The sequence below is a fragment of the Octopus sinensis genome, linkage group LG10 (assembly GCF_006345805.1).
Source record: "Octopus sinensis linkage group LG10, ASM634580v1, whole genome shotgun sequence".
Taxonomy (NCBI): Eukaryota; Metazoa; Mollusca; class Cephalopoda; order Octopoda; family Octopodidae; genus Octopus; species Octopus sinensis.
The window spans coordinates 63591211-63612742 of NC_043006.1; the positions used below are offsets into that span (position 1 = coordinate 63591211).

The 21532-nt window shown below is 39.9% G+C and overlaps 1 protein-coding gene across 3 annotated transcripts in view; it reads left to right on the plus strand.

Moving 5' to 3' along the window:
* The first annotated feature begins 221 nt into the window (after nucleotides 1-221).
* Nucleotides 222-21532, plus strand: part of LOC115216776 — a 33192-nt gene continuing 11881 nt past the window's right edge. For 2 of the 3 annotated variants that reach the window (XR_005001008.1, XM_036506723.1), the window contains exon 1: nucleotides 222-3181. Coding sequence is in view for 2 of the 3 variants with exons in the window: in XM_036506723.1 (XP_036362616.1) it covers nucleotides 2891-3181 (291 nt within the window). In the remaining variant the exon portion in view is untranslated. The remainder of the gene's footprint in view (nucleotides 3182-21532) is intronic. The other variant, XM_036506722.1, reaches the window with a different exon arrangement.

Here is a 21532-nt window from a genome sequence, read left to right on the forward strand (position 1 = left end):
AATGATGTTTTTCAGTACGGCAATGCTTACATTGCCGATTCTCAGCTATTTCCTCAGTAAATGGCTTATCTTCGAGAATATCTTCAAAATGTCCAACAGCGATTCCTATTTCTATGCAGCCATCGTTTCCATTTTCACCGTTCACATTATCCTAGCGTTGTTTGTCTATTCGGCCTGGAAAGAAGGAGCCAAGACTGTTTATACTTTCAAACGAGATTAAAGAACAAAACAAACTGACACGATGAGATTTCAGAAACCAAATTTATTAAAAAAAAAAAAAAGAAAAGAAAAGAAAAAGACAGTGAAAGAAAAACACGAAAAAAGATGTTGTGCAGTGACAGGTGCGATTAAATAATGAACAATGTTCGATTGGTAAGTAAAGCCAACAGCTACCGAACAACGGACTCATGGATGAATTATACGACCTGACTTGAACATTTTCTTTAACCCCATTTATAATTTGTCCGTGGATTGTGTATACTTTGAGGGCAGCTGTTATAAGCTTGCCAATTTTCTTTTTATCTCTTATTCATATTATTTGTCTGTCTAAAAACTTGAGAGAATACTTTCGTATCCATTCCTGATACAGTTGAGTGCTGGACTAATTTTTAAAATGTTAGTTCTCTGCCTGTTTTCAGTTCTAAACTTTACGGCAACATAGTAGTCTTATTACTGTATTACCATGTTTTGTAAAGGAAGTAAAAACAACAAACGGCCTTGTGCCTAGTATAAAAAAAAAATTTTCTGCATATTGTTATCGAGAGTATAGTCTGCTGTGGGCGTGGTGCAAGATACAAAGGAAAACAAAAAAAAAAGAACCTTGGTGATTTGTCTTTTTTTTTTTTCGTATTTCTTTATAGATTTATTCCCTCTAAGCCAGCTCAACAATTTTGATAACGAAGTGTTTAATCGAAGGTTAAAGGTCTCGTCCTCAACCACGAAGGCAATGACGAGCGAGTGAATTTAAGAGCAGTCTATATGGAGTAAATTTATATTAAAGAGTGGAATGTACAATTTCTTGTAATTCTGATTGCTTCATTGTCCCAGTAGACAAAAATGAAAAGGGCGTTGCACCGGAGGATGGCCAGGGAGAGAAATTATTCAGCAGCAAGTGGTGTTTTTTTGGAAAGTTGTCCCTTGAAGCCCCAACCCTAACTGAGAAAGGAAAAGTTTTTGTTTTCGTCTAATTGAGATTCTGACTAAAAGAAAAAAAATTGTGGAAATTTCTTTTTTATATATATATATATATATATTTTGCCTTCTAAATTTTGTTCTCCGTGAGGAATGGGAGTTCGAAGGATAGCTATTTCAAAACTCTGCTGATTATTATTTATTCAAATTCTTTCGGGGGTTGTTAAACAAGTACCAGCTTGATAATCCGCCAGTCCCTAAATCGAAATTTCAGGCCTTGTGCCTAGACAAGATAATATTTGCACCGGTTGGACGTGGGTCGCCCTGCTTAAAAGTTTCTGTTTGTGTCTTCAAAAGTTGTTAGTTATTTAAACTTTGTTTTAAAACAATACTTGTGAAAGCCACCAGCATTGCATAAATCTGTTTGTTTATTTGTTTGTGCTCCTTTGCGGACTTTAATTTGAAAAGAAGAAATGTTTTATTTTGAGAAAAAACAATTCTTTCACATCCACCTGCCATTTCTCGGTGCCCTGGAAGACGGAAAAGAAGTGAGAGGTAACATTAATAGAGAGATGCAGGCAACATAGTCGTTTGTTGTTGTCCTGAAAGTGGGAAGTGAACTTTCACAAAAGTTCAAATTCAAATCGAGTAAATTACAACAACAAACAGCAGCAGAGCGGCGGTGACACGACGACATAGCAACACGTTCGAACTAGGAAATTGACTTAATGCGAACATTGGCACCGAACTCATCGACCAACGAAACCCAAATCAACATTATTACCACCGTCATGACCAACGTAGAGAACTGAAACAACAGCTGTTCTTATTTCTAAACAAAATGGGAACGATTTCACATAAGCGTGTTTCGTCTGGAGAAAGTTCACGCTTCAGGAAAAACGTTAAGTGATATCAAAGGGAGAACAATGTTTCTGAATCCACCAAAGGAAATACAAGATTAAAAAAAAAATGTATTTCATCAAAGACCAGAAGACCAGAGCTTTCGATGCAGGCCCAGATTGAAATATTCCTGAGATCAGTATGGGAGATGAAAACTTATGTCATCTATGGGCGATGCTTTGGCGCTGAAATTCCCAACTGAAGAATTGCTACTAATTCCAACATACCTCAGTCAGAGGATGGTGAAAAAATAGTAGCGGTATCACCAGAAGCGAACATCTTTGCTTGTGGCAGCCATATTATACGGTATTAGAGAATAAAATAATGATTCTCTAAGTGCATAAAATGGGAAAGGAATTATCAATAGAGACCAACCAAGAACTATTGATGATCTGATCAATGTCCCTAATGGTGCACAGCTGTTCATAACAGTTGAGGACAGAAAGCCGAGATGGTACATTTGTGGTGAGACAAACCACTTAAAGGCTTTCTGCCCTATGCAAAGAAAAGGAAAATCCCAGCTGCTGCCGACATCTTCAGCATTAAAAGCAGCAGCAACAGCAGAGATCTATTGATATACCACATCCAAGAAAAATCACCCATTGCAACCAAATGAAGCCTCACCTAGACCAGTTGACAAATCCACAAGCTTAGAAATGTGCAAGGGTACCTCGCTGTGAAAACTTGTCTAGCAAGGAATTGATCCTGGTGAAAGTGGGGGTGGGGAGAAAAGAAAAATGAAAAAAAATTAGAGAAGACACAGAAAACAACAAACCATCACATATCCACATGCTCTACACCAACATAACTAGAAACATTTCCTGCACTAGAAACACCACCATTACAAACACCCAAGCAAATGAAAACGCCTAGCAATTCACACCAACAACACAAGCAGCACTCTCAAGGCGTCATCAGCTACACAGACTTGATAAAACACTTTCAAAACTATACAGACATTACTCTAAACCAGTCCATCACATTTTCAACACTCCTTGAAAATTATAAGAACACTAATAAACTGAAAACAAAATATCCCAAAGGCATGGGAGATTTCTGTGTGGCCATAAATAAGACTGAACAACAAAGAAATGCTTGTGGAGAGCCCCACAAATGTCTAGGACAACACTTGTCTCTCAACAGAAATAGGGTAAGTAATTCTCCTAGCTCTTCTTCTCTCTAACAAACATGGCTTTGCTTAGGAGAGGTAGTATAAATGCGCATGGTCTGGCATTCCTTTAGGAATAGCTGCCTACTCTACAACCTCAGGTCACTCAGAGCTTTCGTATCCATTTGCAGTGGATATGCGATTTACTTTCTTGTCAACTGGGAATGAGGGTGGAACTGCAGTGTTCTTCCAGAGAGGTCTGCATCTCAAAATAAGGGCCATTTTCCTGGACCCAGAAGGTAAATTGGTAGTCCTGGATGTGAACAGTAGCGATAGGGAGCCTTCAGACTGATAGCTGTTTAATCTTTGATAGGAGCAGGACAACCAGATTTCTTCAGATGTTTGGAGATTTTGCTGGAAATGTCCTGACCTTTAGTGCTAATGGGTCATTGGAATGTCATCTTGGATATAGATTTAGATTATGTGGGGCTGGTGTTAGAGGTGGCGGTTGCAAAAGTTTCGCAATCTTGCTCAGATGTGTGCTGAGCCTATGACATCTCCAGCACTTTCTTGAGGGTGAGCAGGCATGGTTGCCATTTGTCAGACTCACTCTTCTGCAGCTTGTTTCTTTGAGCTGCAGTCGTGGGTCAAGCATAGGCAAAGGTAGGGTGCCTGGCGCCAGGAGTGTTGCCAATTCTCTGTCAATTGGGCAATGTGGTTGGTGAAAGTTCTGTAGATGTTTGGTGGTGGGCAAGTGTGATGATGTTCTCTAGGGTACTGTAGGTGTCAAGTATCAACTGGTTGGTCTGTTCCGGAGAACTTTCAGGCTGGGGCCTATGGAAAATTTCCAGAAATTCTTGGCTTGGTAGTGCTACTGCAGGTATTGCCAGTTCAGGATAAACTCTACAGGCATGGAAGTGCCATCAGCTGGGCTTGCCTGAGATGTGCGCAGAGCGAGAGAACTGTTGTGTATGCTCTCATCCAGTGCTTTAGTATTGCTGACTTGTGGCTTTATGTTGAACACATGCTGTCACATGTAGAACAGATCCGACTATCAGTCAAGTCCATTGTGGAGATCGTCCCACTGCCTTCCTTTGGGCAGGAAGTGTTCCCTTTGTCTGGTGGCCTTAGCAAAAGAGGTTGTATGGTGGACCATATTGAAAAGGGTGAAGATGATAATTTCCTCTTTGTCGAGTCCTCATCAACTTTTTCAAGTTTCACTTGAAAAGAAAAGTGAGGTTCAGAGGGAAATGTTCCCTCCCAACTATTTTATTGAAGAATGGTTGTGGCATGAATGGGCCTACTCTAAGCATGTGCCTGTGAATTGAAAGATGATGTTGTGGAGAGGGCACTTGCCTTGGTGGTTATGGTATCTGTAAGAAGTCTCCCATTTTTGGGGGAATTAATCATTATTAAAATTTATACATATATATTTTTTTTTCTTTTTATATTATTCTATGTAATCCTACATTTTGTTGTCCTGTTCTGCCCCAAATGCTTTTTGTGAACTCTTAGTTGTGAATTTAAAACCATTATTGTTATTATTAATGATTTAAGGCGGTGAGCTGGCAGAATCGTTAGCACACTGGGTGAAATGCTTAGCTGTATTTCATCAGCCACTACATTCTGAGTTCAAATTTCGCTGAGGTTGACTTTGTCTTTCATCCTTTCTTGGTTGATAAATTAAGTACCAATGTAAACACTAGTCCCCGCCCACCAAAATTTGAGGCCTTGTGCCTCCAGTAGAAAGGTTTTATTAATAATGATATGAATAATAATAATAATAATGGCATGCTGGGCAAAATACTTGGCATTTCACCGATCTTTTCATTCTGAGTTCAAATTCCACCAATGTCGACTTTGCCTTTCATCCTTTCAGGGTCAAAATAAATACCACTTTAGCACTGGAGGTCAATGTAATCAACCAGTCCCTCCCCCAAAATTTCTGGCCCTCTACCTATAGTAGAAACAATTATATATATTTTTTTTTTGCTTGGAGTTACTTCTAACTACAGGAATTGTAGAATCTTTGTCAATCTAATGTCTGTGTTATTGGCAATCCTTAGCTGACTTTACTTTTTGTCCTTTCAGATGAAATATAAAATAAGTTTCTTTATTAGCCACACAGGGCCGAACACAGAAGGGTCAAAATACAATGCAGAGCTTTTCTTTTTGAAAATAGACAAAAAAGGAGAAAATAAATTTCCAATCAAAAAGGATTGTGTAAAAGAAAATCAAAAGGATCATGTATCATAAAATATCATAAATGTAAAAAATAGACTAGGTTTATCTGTGGAAAGAAAAGCCTATGGAAAAGACCATGATAACCTCAGGCAGGGAGGGAAAAACACATGAGAGCAAAGTGCAAATTCAAATCATCTGTCAGTTTGATTTGATGTGGAATTTTATCAAAGTTGATTGGATCAGTTTGAGCAATGATTTCAACTCCTTGGCCAATCCAATTTTGCTGGTCCGGGACAGTGATTTCCAAGATAGGGATTTCCTCCTCAATATCATAAATAGCAGACACAAGCCATTTTATTTCTATTTGAAGGAGCACATTTTTTATTTTTGTGACCCTACAACTAAGGTATGTAGGGATCATCATGTTTTCACATTCAAAGGACTTTGTGGAGAGGTCCTTCGCTCTTTCTTCACTGTTGAATCTAACTTCGATTGTGGCAAATCTGTTTCCCCTCATGTTGTAGTCTTTGAAGACCCATATGGGTCTTAAACATTTTCTACTGTTTCTTATAGTTTTGTTTTTAGGTTGAATGTCTTGTAAATAATTTCTTAACCTTTAAGCATTTTAACTGGCCAGAATATTCTACTCGTTTTATTTTCAAACTGGCCTGATCCACCATCTCACAACTACCCTACAATGTCATTCTAAAAATAGTCATTTTCTTTATTCACCATATAGGTTAAAGAAAGAGTGGATGATACAAGGCTAGACAAACAAATAAGGGGTTTGGGATCAAATGAGATTAACAGTATGAATGAACAATTTTAGAAATACAAAAAAAAATACAAATGTATGATTAACAAAATGAAGCGGAGGATGTGGTTGATCCTGCAAACCACATTCTCACACTGAAGATTTTGTTTTCGTTTTTTATGTTCTCACTTAAACAGGTTCTTTCACTCTCAACATACTTGCCACAGACTTCCATTTTTTACGAAACACACTTTGTGACAGGCATTTCTTCTCCAGCCTCATTTTTCTTTTCATGTGGAAAACAAAAAATTAACTAACCCAAGGCTGGAGATAAAACTGCCTGTCACAATACCTTTCACTCGTCTTCCATACTACCTCCTTCGCAACAACAACTACCAAGAGAAAACAAGCTTGCTCTTCCCTATTTAGAGAGGGCAGCAGAACAATCTTTATAGATTCGGTCAACAGTTATACTCTTCTCGAATGTGACAGCAGGTGTTCGACATAAGCCCAGAATTCCAAAACCTTTGGGCATTGCACAACCACATGCCGAACAGTTTCACTGTCCTGCCTGCATTTTGGACAAGCCAGTGAAGGTGCAGACCCATGTCTAAAAAGCTTATCTCAAACAGGTAAAGCGCCTCTATAACATTGCTATGTCAGGGACTTCTGATAATTATCCATAGGTCCTGGCTCAAATATTCTTCAGTATAGGCTGGCAAGTTGACCTTCATCGAAGCCCAGGGTTTCTCTCACGATGTCATACTTGAACTCTACTAACCCTGTATAGAAGGACTAGGTAGAACCAACGCCACTGGCATTGCTGACTTGGAGAGAAGCACAAATGCATGCAAAATGGTTTCCCTATCCTGCCCGCACCTCGGACATGTTGGTGAGTCGGCACCTCCGTACCTTGACAGCTTATGAACAGTCAATGCCACACGGAAGTACTGCCAAGCCAGGGACTTCTGGTAATTGTCCAGACACCCTGGCCTGAAAGCTCTCTTGAACAGGTTGATCAACTGCCTCTCCCATGGGGGTTTGGGGTCATTTTGAATAGCTGCAGGGACTGGTGTCTGTGTCACTTTCTTGAGTCATTGCTCACAGTTTACATGAATGTGGCTTTTTTTTTTTTTACCACATTCATAACATTTTAGTTTCTTCCATGGGGATTCTTAACACGATATCTTCACTTGAGTAGTCTGTCTGGAAGCATTTTGATGTCTTCTGAGCCCCCTGGATGATTGCTGAAATACTCTGCCCGAGCCAATTTTGTGGGGCAGTGCATGTAATCTGTACAAATTTTATTTTGTCTGTCCTATTGTACAGCAGGGCAGCCATTATTTTCCAAGCTTCAATTTCAGTTGGTATCTCTTCCACCTTTATGTGGGCAGTTCGCCTCCCCATATAGGTTGGCAGAAGCACCACTTCCTTCATTTTCAGCCCCTTGCTATGTATTTTATGTCTTTCCATATGGGGGTCAGGCATTTTTCGATTTTGCACTTCATTTGTATTTTTGATGGGGATGGTGCCAATGTTTGTTTCTGTACTACAGTAAACTCCCCCTCTGGTACCTCCATGGTATTGTCTGGGGAGTTGCATTTTTTCCCAATAGGTGCCTCAGGTTTCAAGGGGACGGGTGATTTTGTTTTAGTAGGAGCTTGTGTGTGCAGGGTTGGGTTTTTATATTGTTTGGAGACCGGCACCGCAGCCTCAGGGGTGGGAGTCTTTGTCTTTGTGGGGATTGGTCTGTGTGGGAGTGGGAATATTTTTTATACTTGAAGGGCCTGGTGTCTGCGCCATCTTTTTTCATTCATCTCAATCTGCCCAAACATGGTCCTTTTTGCCACTGTTTCTTTTAGTATGGCTACTACACAGAAAAAGCAAGCGTTCCTCTACTTGTTAAGGGAAGGAGGCGACACGATCTCGATGATAGCTGTACTCTTCCCATTAATGACAACAGTTCTGCAAAAGCTATCAGTCCCGTTAATTTGGGACACTCCACAAGTGTGTGCATGATGGTTTCCCTGTCCTAAATGCACCCCAGACATGTCGGCGAGACAGAACTTCTGTGCCTTGACAGTTTATCATTAATAGGTAACGCTGCACGGAAGCACTGCCAAGCCAGGGATTTCTGGTAATTATCCAGATACCCCAGCTTGAAAACTCTCCTGAACAGGTTGATCAAGTGCTTTTCATCGCAGCCCAGGGTCTCCCCAAAGGTGTCTTTAGACATAATCTCCACTAACCCACTATAAAAATCCATGGTAGCAGCAATCCAACCATGGAACGTTGGACCCAGGCCAGCTTTCTCAAGGACCACCACCAAGTACTGATGGTCGACCCTATCAAATGCTTTAGACTGGTCTAAATGTACCAATGCCCCTCCTGTACCAGAAAGCTTCCCTACCCTCTGTAAGGTGTAGCGTAGAAAATAGAGGTTGTTGTGGATTGACCTGCCCAGGATTGTGCAAGTTTGCGCCCTCCCAACAAGTCTGTCCATGACCTGCGCCAACCTTTTGCTAACACCTTGGCCAAAATCTTTAACTCTGTGTTTAGCATAGTTATGGACTGGAAGTTATTAATCTTGTCCCCCTTTCTTAGGTCCTTTCTGATCAATGCCACCACCCCTTGGCTTGCAGACTTAGGAATTCCCCCATTCTGCTGCCAGTTGGCATAAACACTGGCCAGCAGGTGCCTGATCAAGTCCGGCATACTCTTATAGAATTCATTGGGTAGACCATTGAGTCTTGGCGACTTCTCCCTGGGGCATTCGCTTAGCACCTCAATCACCTCCTCGGCTGTAATTGGCCCTTCACAGCACTTAGCCTCTTGTGCCGAGAGACGTGGGCTGCCAGACAGGAAGTCCCTAATAGCCTCACCGTGATCCAGCTTCCTGCTCCTCCCAAACAACTCAGCAAAGTGCTTGTAAAACACCTCATACATCTCATCCCATCCGTTGCCCGAATTCTCATTATCGTCGGTCAGAGAACTAATTGTGGTATCATTGCCGCCTTGGGTTTCTACCTCATGGGCCCTTCCACGACCATTAATTCCCTCACGGCCCAATGCTCACACTTTAGCCCGAACTCTACATCCTTCATGTTTGGCTTTGAGGTGACGGTACAAGACCATTCTCGCTGCCAAAATGTGGGATGCAGAGTCCAATCTCAATGCCTCTTCTAAGTCCTTAACTAGTCGCCCTTCTATTCTGGCCTTATCTAGTCTTAGCTGACGGCTAAGGTGTGCATTGAACATTTCTTTTGCCATGTAAACTGTTAGTTTTAGCAAATAATGCTATGGTGCTGAAATAATATCTGAGGTATCATTTTTGTAATGAATTCACTTGAGATTCGTTTACCCTACCAATTATTTCTTTTCCTACAAACATTTTAAATGAGAAATGTGTAGTATCTGAGGTATCACTTTTGCAGTGAATTGATACTTAATTGTATTCCCTCACCAATCAATTTGTTCTATAAATGAGAAATGAGGAGACGTTTCCCTTAATGTACTCTTACACAACATTTCTATGATATTTTTCTGCTGACAGGTGGGAGTTCACTGCCCTGACCTACTGAACAGTTTCATACCTATGAATTTTGAATATTGTAAATGTGAAATCCTGAAAAAACCTGAGTGAATTGTTTTAATTTTTAAAATGAATGGGTTAATAGGGAGAATCATTTACCTGACTGGAATGGAAAGCAGCAGAGTGTCTTGGCAGATTACAGTGAAATCAGTGATAGAAAGTGTGCATTGAACATTTCTGCTGCTATGTAAGTCTGTTAATACGAGCAGATTTTACTACATAGTGTATCCATAAATATTGTTAAAAATGAAAATCTTCAATTTCAGGATAATTAATGGTGGCATTCAAATGAAACTTTGAACATTTGTGAGCTGAAGAAAAATAATTCACAAAATTTATTCAAAATGGCGCCCTCTGCTGTTGGTAGAACATTTGAAACACTGAAGCCATTCATCTTTTGCTGGATTCACAATATCAATTGGAACAGAACGCTAGATTGAAAACAGCTCCATTAGGTAGCCGTTTATCTGGACTGTAGACTTGATGCCACTGTACATAATGGAGATCCACCCACAAAAGCCAGGGCCCAACCCAGCTGCTTCGAGGACCGCCCCCAGGTACCGATGGTCTGTCCTATCGAACGCTTTACTGTGGTCTAAATGGACCGATGTCCCTCCTTTGCCGGCTAATTTCCCAACCTTATCTAAGGTGTAGCGGAGAAGGTGAAGATTATCCTGGATCGACCTGCCTGGGATTGCACATGTCTGTGCCTTCCCAACAAGTTTCTCCACGACAGCCGTCAACCTTTTTGCTAACACCTTGGCCAAAATCTTTAAGTCTACATTAAGTAGAGTTATGGGCCTATAATTACAGATACTGGCCCCTCTTGCTCAGATCTTTCTCGATCAGTGTCACAACTCCCTGGCTCACAAAACTGGGAATCCTCCCATTCTGTTGCCAGTTTGTATAGACACCTGCCAGTATCTCCCCGAACAAGTCTGGCATACAATGATAAAACTCATAGGGCAGACCATCTAGCCTTGGTGACTTTTCTCTGGAACACTCAACCGACACCTCTTAACTCCACGGGAGTGATCAGTCCTTCACAGCATTCAACTTCATGTGCCGAGAGTCGCGGTCCCCTTGCTAGGAAGTCCATTAAAGTCTTCCCCCGCTCAAGCGGACCACTCTCCCAGAGCAACTGAGCAAAATGCTGGTGAAAGACTTTCTGCATCTCCTCCTGTCCATAGATCTTGCGCCCTTGTTCGTCTGTTAAAGACTTTATAGAGGACATTTTACCTCTCTGACTCTGCACGACGTGCCCATCCAGCAACATTAATACTTTCTTGTTTCCCTGCACGTAGCTTAGCTCTGACTATGCAACCTTCATGCTTGGCGTTGAGGTGATGGTACAAAACCGTTCTTGCTGCCAGCACTCTAGATGCAGGGCCGATTCCATTGCCTCGTCTAAGTTCTTAACTAAATCGTCCTCTATTCTAGTCCTATCTAAACTCAGCTGCTTGCTAAATCTAATGGACTCCAAACGGATGGCTCTTTTGAGGGTGTGCCACCATCTATTGTTAATGATGGTGTCACATAATGCCCTCTGAAGTCAAAATAGACTTGTTCATTTTCCAATATCCAGGTCCTTGTCTATGACATTTATCTACGTGTACCTCACACATCACAAGTTTGTGATCCATGTAAGGCACAATACAAAATTGTGGACAACTAATACTATTCTTATCTCTTGCCTTAATAAATACCCTATTTAGGTACGATCTGCGTGAGCCGTCATTGTTACTCCACGTCCACTGTGGAACGCTCGGCTCATCCAGTCGGTAACGGTCTACTAGATTATAGCTCTCTAGTAGACCCTTGAGGCAAGGATTCCCTTTCCTATGAGTTGAGCCCACACTATCGACCCGTGCATCGAGGATAGTGTTGAAGTCCCCTACCAAAACTAACGTTTTAGACGTCACTAGAAAGTGCTCCAGGTCCTGGTAAAGACCAGACTGCCTACACTCCTTAGGAGCATAGACAGCTACCAACCTGATGGACTGTTTACTCATATGAGTCACATCCAGGACAACCAGCCTACCTTTTGGGTCCAGAAAGACAGTACTTACCTGAAAATCCAAATTCTTCCTGATAAGGACTGCCATGCCTGCACCTCCTCCTCAGCTAGGAGAAATAAATTTCTCGTAACCACTCAGAAGAGGCGATACATGGACAGACAACACAACACATTGGGGTACATAAAACATATGTACTGTTCTACCTCCTCTTTGTGTTTCTGGAATCTTTATTATAGGCACAATGGCCCGAATGAAGAAGGGACAATACAATACAGAGCATGGGGTACATGTAACAAAATTACAGAAACGATGGTATGAAATGAAATATTTATAATGAATTAAATGGAATGACTTACGAGCCCCCCAAAGCTCGCAGTTTCATTTACAATTACAATTGTGCTATCCGGGGCGTTCATCCGTAATGTAAGCGATTAACTCCTCCCTGTTCTATAATACCTGGCAAACTGTCATATCGAATGTATTGCATTATGCCTACAGCTATATTTGAATTTCTTAATTTCATTACTGTCTCTCTTTCTACAATTGCTGCCTTTATTTGATCATCGAATATCTTCGGGTTCAGTTTTACTCTAGTTAGATTTTTCATATTCGCTAATTTCTTCTCAATTTCTTTATCCTTTTTGTACAACATTATCGCTTTGAGATTTCTTCCTTTTGGCCTTCGTCCTTCCTTACATATTTTCAGTTGTTCTTCCAGTTTTCTTTCCTATTCTTTCTCTTCATCCCACGTTGAAACTTCACTCACTTTCGTTGCTGTATCTCTCTCTTCATGCGTTCGCTCCTCTATCTCGTCGGCAGACTTCTTTTTTCGGTCTTTGGGTGGTGATTCCACCCGTGTTCGCTTTCTTTCTTCCGTTCTTTCCTTTTCTTTCTCCTTCACCAACTCGTCACCACTTTCTACATTGTCTGTTGTCACGATTTCCTCTTCCGCTTGCAATTCCATATTCTCCTTTTGTAACTCCTCTGTCAAAGCCTCCAGTGTTATCGTCTTCTCTTGTACTTCTCTTAGGGGGCACACATCCTTCATATGCCCTCTACTTTTACATTTGTAACACACTGGTGGTCTCCCCTCCACCACGACTCTCAGTCATGTCTCGTCGGGGAACACTAATTCCTCTGGGATTTTATACAGGTCTAGCATGGTTATGTGAACCAAAGCCTGCACCGCATAACCCCACCAATTTCGACTTTTCTACCTTCAGTATGTCGACGCTCTCTTTGCAGTTGAATATTATTGCCACTACTATCCTTTCCGTGTCAAGCTCCGGTGGGATTTTACTAATCTGTATTCTCACTGCTCTTTTTCCACAATAGCTTGGAAGCAGGATCCATTTTCGGATTTCAATACTATCGTGGTGTTTCTCTTGGCTTCGTCTTCGTTTTCAAAACGAACGTCTACTGTCGTAAATTTTCTACCTCTATTGTAGAAGGTAGTTTTCCCTTTAATTTCCTGTAGACACTTCTCGATTTCTTCCACTTCTGCTACTTCTATTCTCTTCGAAACCACACTCCACGTTCTGTATGTTATTATTTTCTTCTCCACTTCCTTCACTTCGTCTTCAGGTGGTGTGACCCTCATCTTCCTCAAACTCTCCTTCTCGATGACTATCTCTTCCAACTGTAGTTCGCTCTTAGTTTCACTTCCTTGGACAACACGACCTCCTCTGCAATTTTGTGCAAATCTTGTAAATTGATTTGGACAGTCACCTCGAGGCCATATCCCTTCAGTTTACCTCATTCATTCTTGATGCTTTCAGCACTTGTTTCTTCCTTCGTGTTGTAGAGGATGGCTGCCACCACCCATGCCTCATCAATCTCCGGGGGCACTCTGCCAATCCTAACACTGGCTGCACGTTTGCCACAGTAGGTTGGCAGTAGCACCCATTCTGCTGACCTCAATGACACAGTGGAGTGTTTTATTGAGTCTTGTTCGCTCACGAACCGCACCTCCACTGTGCCATACTTTTTGCCTCTTTTATAGAATGTCGTGAGGCCTTTTATGTCCTTCAGACATTCTTCAGCTGCTTCCACTGTAGCTATTTCTATCATTTTTGATGCCGTTGACAATGTTCTATACACTACTGTCCGTTTTGCTGCATTTTCCGTCACATCTTTCAGCGGGGTCAACTTCAGGTTGGTAACTTCCTTTTCGATAAGGTTGTTATACTTCTATTCGTCTATATTTACTTCTCTCATTTGTAATATATCAGCAGTCAAACCTGTTCTCGTTGCTGCAGCAAAACTGCCTGCTGGAACTGGTTGGCTCTCCATCATTTCATCCATAAATGGGTAAGAAAACAATTAGGCGAAAATAGCATTTCAATAATTAACAATAATTAGTTGGAGACCTTCAACAAGTAATCAACAAAGTGAATTACACGGGTCAAAATGACTAAACAATATGGACTCTGGTCACATCCAACACTGGCACCCTTATACCATACCTGTCAACAACATATGTTGTCTTGGCATTCAGTTCCACCCTCATAAATTTGAATATTGTAATGGAGAAGTCATGTTTTCTTCAATGTAGAATGGCAAGAAATTGATTCTTAATTCTATTATCATCCCTTGCACAACATTTCTACGCTTATAAATGTAGAAAATATTAACTCACCAAAGGTAATCCTAATTCTATCATATCTTGAAACTTAAATGGGAATGACAACCATTTTTTCCTATATGTAAAATGGTAAGAAATTGATAGTTTATGTTATTATTGTCCCTTGCACAACATTTCTACACTTATAAATGTAGAAAATACTAAGCAAGATACCAAAGGTAATCTTAACTGTATCATATGTTGCATTTTTTTTTAATATATATAAAATGGCAAGAAATTAGTTCTCAGTTCTATTATCATTTTGGTCAATCAAGTAAATGGTTCTACCAGTTTCATACCTATAAATTTCGAATATTGTGAATGTTAATATGTATTTCTTTATTACCCACAAAGGGGCCACGAAGAGGGGGACATTACAAGACGGGACATGGGGTACATAAAGTAAAAATAAAATATGAAGTAAAGATGAATTATATGTAATGAGATGGAACGGCTTACGAACCCCCAACTCGCAGTTCCGTTTAAAATACAATTGTACATTTCATATATTCCAGTTCAAAATACAATTTTACAGTTACATATATTCCAGTTCAAAGTACAATAATTTTACAATTTACATTTTAACATTACATATATTCCTGTTCAAAATACAACTTTACATCTTACAATTTTACAATTAACAATTCTAATTCTTTTATATTGGACGTTCGTCCGTCATATATTCTAATAGGTCCATATGGTCTATTACATTTGGTAAATTGTCATACCGTACATAATGCGTTATATGAATAGCATTAAATATCTTTTTTAATTTTGTGTATGTTTCTTTTTCTATAATTGCGCCTTTTACATCGTCGCCATACAGTTTTGGGTTCACCTTCACCCTGACCAACCCTTTCCTACCTGCAAGTCTCTTTTCCACTTCTGTATTCTTAATATACATCACAACTGCTTTCAGGTTTTTTCCTGTAGGCCTTCTTCCATATTTACACGATTCCAACTGTTCGTTCACTCTTGTCTCCCATTCTTGTTCAAACTCTGTCCTTGGCCGCTCTCTCGCCTTCTCTTTTACTTCCTGTTCTTTGCATGTTCTCTCTTCTCTCTCTTCTGCTATCTTGCTTTTGATTTTTTTCTTTTTTAGATCTTTCGGTGGTGATTCCACCCTTGATCTCTTCCTATCTTCTGTTTTTTCCTCTTCTGCACTTGCTCGTTCTTCTCCCGTATCCTCATTTAACTGCTCCTCCATTCGTGCTTCCTCCGCTTTCGCTTCCTCCACACACGCATCTTTACACTCCTCTATTACAACCTCCGGTGCTTTTGTTTTTTCCCCCGGGCACACATCCTTCATGTGGCCCCTCGATTTACAATTATAGCAGATTGGGGGTCTTCCCTCTACCACAACTCTGAGCCGTGTCTCGTCAGGGTAGACCAACTCCTCCGGGATGTTGTACAGGTCTCGCACGGTTATGTGTGCCAGAACCTGCACCGTATATCCCCACCACTTAACCTCTGCTGACTTCTCCACCTTCAATACCTCCACATTATCCTTGTTAATATGAGCAAATAATGCTATGGTGCTGGAGTAATATCTGAGGTATCATTTTTGCCATGAATTCATATTTAATTGTATTCTCCTACCAATTAATTTGTTCTCCTAGAAATGAGAAACATTCTGAATGAGAAATGAGATGTTTCCCTCAATGTAAAATCACAAATTGTGTTTTTTAATTTTATCATCCCTTACACAACATTTCTACTCCTCAGATATGTTTCTGTAGGAAATGAATGGGTAATGAGTGAATGAGAGCGAAGAACTTTAATTTTGAAACTGAATGGGTCTATCATAAAAATCTCTTTTTAAGTGGAATGATAACAAGAATGATGTGGACACCAGTTATGACAGTTTCTGTTTCTCATGACAAGATCACAATATTTGATATTATAATGTCTGAGTCTTCCCCAGATTCATAAATCTTTACAATTGTTCTATATTTTTAACTGCAATTTATTGGAAGAAACAAAATTATTATATTTCTCATGCATAATATAATGAAACTATAATATTGAAAAAAGAATTTATAAGAACTTATAAATTTTCCTTATTAAAATTATCAAATGCTATAAAAGACATTACCCCTTATGAGATTGGGGAATTTTTTGTGTTGTTCGTCAATTTTTTTTTTCTTTTTGGCTTGAGTCCGGGGTGTTGTATATTGCACCCCCTCTCCCAATTTCCTTATTTTTGGCTATGACAATAATCAAATTTTTGTTGGCTCTCCTCAACAGCATGAAGTTAGGAGTTTCTGTGGTTGTCTGTTGTGTGTGTTTTCTTTTTGGGGCGATGTGGGGTTGCCATAGTGTTGGAGTTTTCTGGTTTCACAAGAAGCAAGATTTCTATGGTTAACCCGGAAGTTCTCCCTACTGTTCTGTTTCACCTCCAGGAGGTGACAATCCACTAGATGTTCACGCCAGGGCAGAATACCCGATATTCTTATCCTGGCTGTTCTTTTTGAAAGATCGGTTGGGCACAGGACCCACTCCTCACTCTACCAGAAGTTTTTGTGCAGGGTCCTCATTTTTGAAGAGGACTTCGAAACTGTCATACTGTCTGCTTCTTTTCATGTGGGCCACATCTAAAATATCCTTCAGAGCTTCCACCACTTGACAGATTGAGGTCATTTTTGCTTAGCTGCATTTACACGAGGCACATTTAAAATATACTGTTTTTTTTTCTTTTGTTTCCATCATTTTAGGAGGCCTTACCCCACTCAATTTTACTGGGTTTTTATGGCTTGGGTCAGTTCCTTTATCTTCTCATTGAGGGCTAACAGAAACATTTCTTTTTTAGCACTGGCCATGTCAGCAGACCTTATTTGATTTGGTGAAGTTGTTTTTGTTGGTGTCATTGTTTGCCATTGGTTGCATCCTTGTTGTTGATAGTGGTGCTATCACATCCAGCCCTAGCAACCTGAGATTGTTGAGCAAGCGAGCGACCATCCTTCCAAGGGGACCGCAGTTGATGAGCATTTATGTAGCCCACTCATAGGGAGGCCTTCTGACTTAACAAGCACCGAAATGGTGCCATATTGTCTACCCCTTGCTATGTACTAAATGTCATTCTGGATACACCCTGAGCAGGTGTTGATAGACAAGCAATCATCATTTAACATCCGTTCTCCATGCTGGCATGGATTGGATGGTTTGACTGAGGCTTGTAAGCTGGAAGGCTGCACCAGACTCCAGTCTGATTTGGCATGGTTTTCAATGGTTTTCTTTGGCATGCTTTTCTCAGTATAAAATTCTGGGGCAGAGGGTTAGTTTGTAACTGGTACTCATTTTATTGACTCCCACCACTGAAAAGATGAAAGGCATAGCTAACCTCAGTAGAATTTGAACTCAGAATGTAGAGACTAAACATTTTGCTAAACACCACAACAATAATAATAATAATTAATTCTTTTATTGGCCACAAGGACTGACAAAAATTAATTATAACATAAAGGGACAAAACACAGGACGAAAGTTACAAAGGGTTTTGTCCATTTGTAAAAATCTGTGTAAAAAACAGTGTAACAACGAAAAATATTCAACAATGAAAAAAACTCCCTATAGGTGGAGGCGTTACGAAAGGTTCCTGGTGGAAAAAGCCATGGGAGCCTGGTCAAAAGGTGGGGTAGAGAGCCCCTTTCTCCTTTTGTAATACCTTTTTCTTACAGGTGTATCCTCAGAATCGCTCCTTTCATACTAGCCATTCTTGCGACATTTATCCACCTTTCATTAAACTTGCTATCAGACAGCACTTCCCTCTCTACTCTCACCTTCCTTTTCAAGTGAAACTTGAAAAAGTTGATGCGGCCTGGGCCAAAGAGGAAAGTGTCTGACCATAGCCCTTTCAAACGGGTCCACCATACCACCTCTTTTGCTACAGCCATTAGGCAAAGGAAAACTGCCTTGCCCTCCCGGTTAAAGGGGGTCGGTGGGGCAATCTTCACTATGGATTCAGCTGATAGCCAGATTCGTCCTCTACGCGACAGTAGCTCTTCGACATAAACCCATAGTTCAGCAATACTCGGACACTGAACGAGTGTGTGCAGAACAGTTTCATCGTCCTGGCAGCACCTCGGGCAGGTCCGGCTGATGGCACTTCTGTGCCGGTAGAGTTTATCTCGAACAGGCAGAGCTCCTTGGTAACACTGCCAGGCGAGGGATTTCTAGAAATTATCCATTGGCCCCGGCCCGAAAGTCCTTCCGAACAGACTGCTCAGCTCATTATCGTCAATGCCTAGAGTTTCCCCGAGAACGTCGTCGCACTTTTCTTCCACTAACCCTCTGTAGAACTAGGGTCATAATTATGGGTGACAATTTCATATGACGTCGCTAGAAAAAACTGCCATTTTTTCTAGTGGTGTCATATGAAATTGTCGCCCATAATTATGACCCTAGAATCGATCTATTGCATTTCAATCTATTTTAGATTTAGGGTTAGGGGTGGGGGGAAGGGTTTTTTTTTTCTTCACAAATGTAAATAAACCCAATCTGTTTCTTAAACGAGAGACATATTCATACGGCACGGAATGTTGTTTACCTCAATGGACGTATTTGATTGGTTAAAATTGCCGAAATGCAAGAAATTAAAGATGAAATATGTTACAAACTACAGAATTTTCTCAAGAAAACCAAGAGAAAATGATGTTTTATAAACACATTCTACTAGTATACGAAGTTAAAAATTTTTTAGTTACCTAGAAATTATGTTAAAAACTGCCGTTCAAGCCAAAAAGATCTGAAAATTCTAACTGGGTCCCACCTGAAAGTCCATGCACTGTTTACCTTGATATCAGAGCATCTTGTGCACATATGGTTGTGATGCATGTGCCTAGTGTACCCCTATCAGACAGGTAGTCATGATGGGTATACTAGGCTTCATATATTTATACGCCAGTATCACTTTGATGGCATATGTTGCTTGTTTACTCAATAATAATAATAACAATAATGGTTTCAAATTTTGGCACAAGGCTAGCAGGAGTAAGATAGTCGATTAAATTGATTCCAGTCCTTGACTGGTACTTTATTTCAGCAATCACAAAAGGATGAAGGGCAGAGTTGATCTTGGTGCGATTTGAACTCTGAAATCTAAGGAACCAGAAGAAATACCCCTAAAACAGTTTGATGTATTGACTCTGCTGCCATCTCAATGTAATCGGCTTTCCCCTCTCCTCAAAAAATTTTTTTGAATAATTCTTTATAAATATTTTTAAGAATGACATTGTTTTCTTTTTTTTTTTTTCATCAAATTGGATAAATCAATTTCAGTTATTTTTCTTTGCTTTTTTTTAAAAATAAATTTTGTTAAACCCATTATGTTAATTTTGAAAAATAAAGAAATTCTAAAATGAAGCAGTGTTGATAATTTGCATTTTCATATGTATAGTTATAGCTGTGTGGTTACACCCACATGTAAGAAGCTTTCTTCCCAACCATAGGGTCTTGAGTTCAGTCCCACTACAAAACACCTTGAGCAAGTGTTTTCTTCCGTTGCCCTGGCTTAATCAAAGCCTTGTAAGTAAATTTGATAGACGGGGGAAAAATCTGTTACCTGATGAGAATGTTTTTATATAAACTCTTTTTTTTTTCTGACTTCTCACAAAGAATACACAAAGCCTCAAACCTTTTCTTATTGTCAATGACTGTCACTTGATTTGAATACGATGATGATGTTTATAATGTCGTTCCTTTTACACCTGTTAATTAAATTGACCTTTAAATTAAATTTAAAGGTCAAAGTTAATCAGCAAGATCAGCTAAAATTACATAACTATAAACCACTGGTATACAAGCACCCACTGACAAAATTTCAAATCTGTATGTAAAATATTAAAGTTACAAGCAGAGATTGTGGAAACCCCCTTTGAACCTGAAGAATTCAAAATAGCATGAACAAATAAGCACCACATTTGACAGATTAATCTGAACACTAAAGGGGGAAAGAGTTTTAGTCAAATTGACCCCAGAACTTATTCTTTATAAGCTTAGTAGTTATTCTGTTAGTCTCTTTTGCCACACCTCTAAGTTATGGGGACATGAATATACTGGTGTTGGTTGTCAAGTGATGGCAGGGCTACAAATACAGACACACACACATAATACATATATATATATACACACACACACGATCGGCTTTTTTCAGTTTCTGTCTTCCAAATCCACTCACAAGGCTTTGGTTGGCTTGAGTCTATAGTAGAAGACACTTGTCCAAGGTGCCATGCTGTGGGACTGAACTCAGAAGCAAGCTTCTTACCACACAGCCAGACCTATTTGGATTATATATCATCATCATCATTTAATGTCTGCTTTCCATGCTGGTATGGGTTGGACGGTTTGACAGGAGCTGGTCAGGCAGGAGACTGCACCAGACCTCCTTTTTTTTTTTTTTTTTTTTTTTTTTTGGCACGGTTTTTATGACTGGAAACCCTTCCTAACACTGACCACCCAGCAGAGTAGATTGACTGCTTGTATATGTGTGTGTGTATGTATGTATGTATATATATATACACACACACACACATTAATGTTTATAAAGCCAGTGTTAATTAAATAAATTTCATTTTTTACATTATTTACACTTGACAGATATTTGTCATCTTGTTTGTTGTTAACACGTTTTGGCTTAATGTGTTTTGGGGAAATTTGGAACCTGGGTTCTCATTCCGAGGTATTTTTTGATTTTATTATTATTACTATTATTCAGGAATCGAACTCGGAATCTTGGGGTTAGTAGCCCACGCTCTTAACCACTACGCCTTAAGAACGAGAATCCAGGTTTGAAATTTCCCCAAGACATCTGATGAAGGCGGGAGGGTATATCAGCCGAAATGCAATGTTAGCAACAAACAAGATGAGGACAAATATCCGTTACATGTAAAAAATGTATATAATTCCTCATCTCTTAAATATAGAACTAAAATAAATTTCAGTTTCACAATTTAATTTTTTCAGGTGTGGCTGTGTGGTAAGAAACTTGCTTAACAACCACATGCCACATGGTGCCGGGTTCAGTTCCACTGTGTAGCATCTTGGCAAGTGTCTTCTACTATAGCTTCTGGCTGACCAAAGCCCTGCTTGTGGATTTGGTAGACAGAAATTGAAAGCTTATATATATATATATATATAATGTTTGTGTGTCTGTGTTTGTCCCCCCCCCCCCCATAAACACACCAAGATTGGTGTGTTTATGTCCCCGTAGCATAGTGGACAGCAA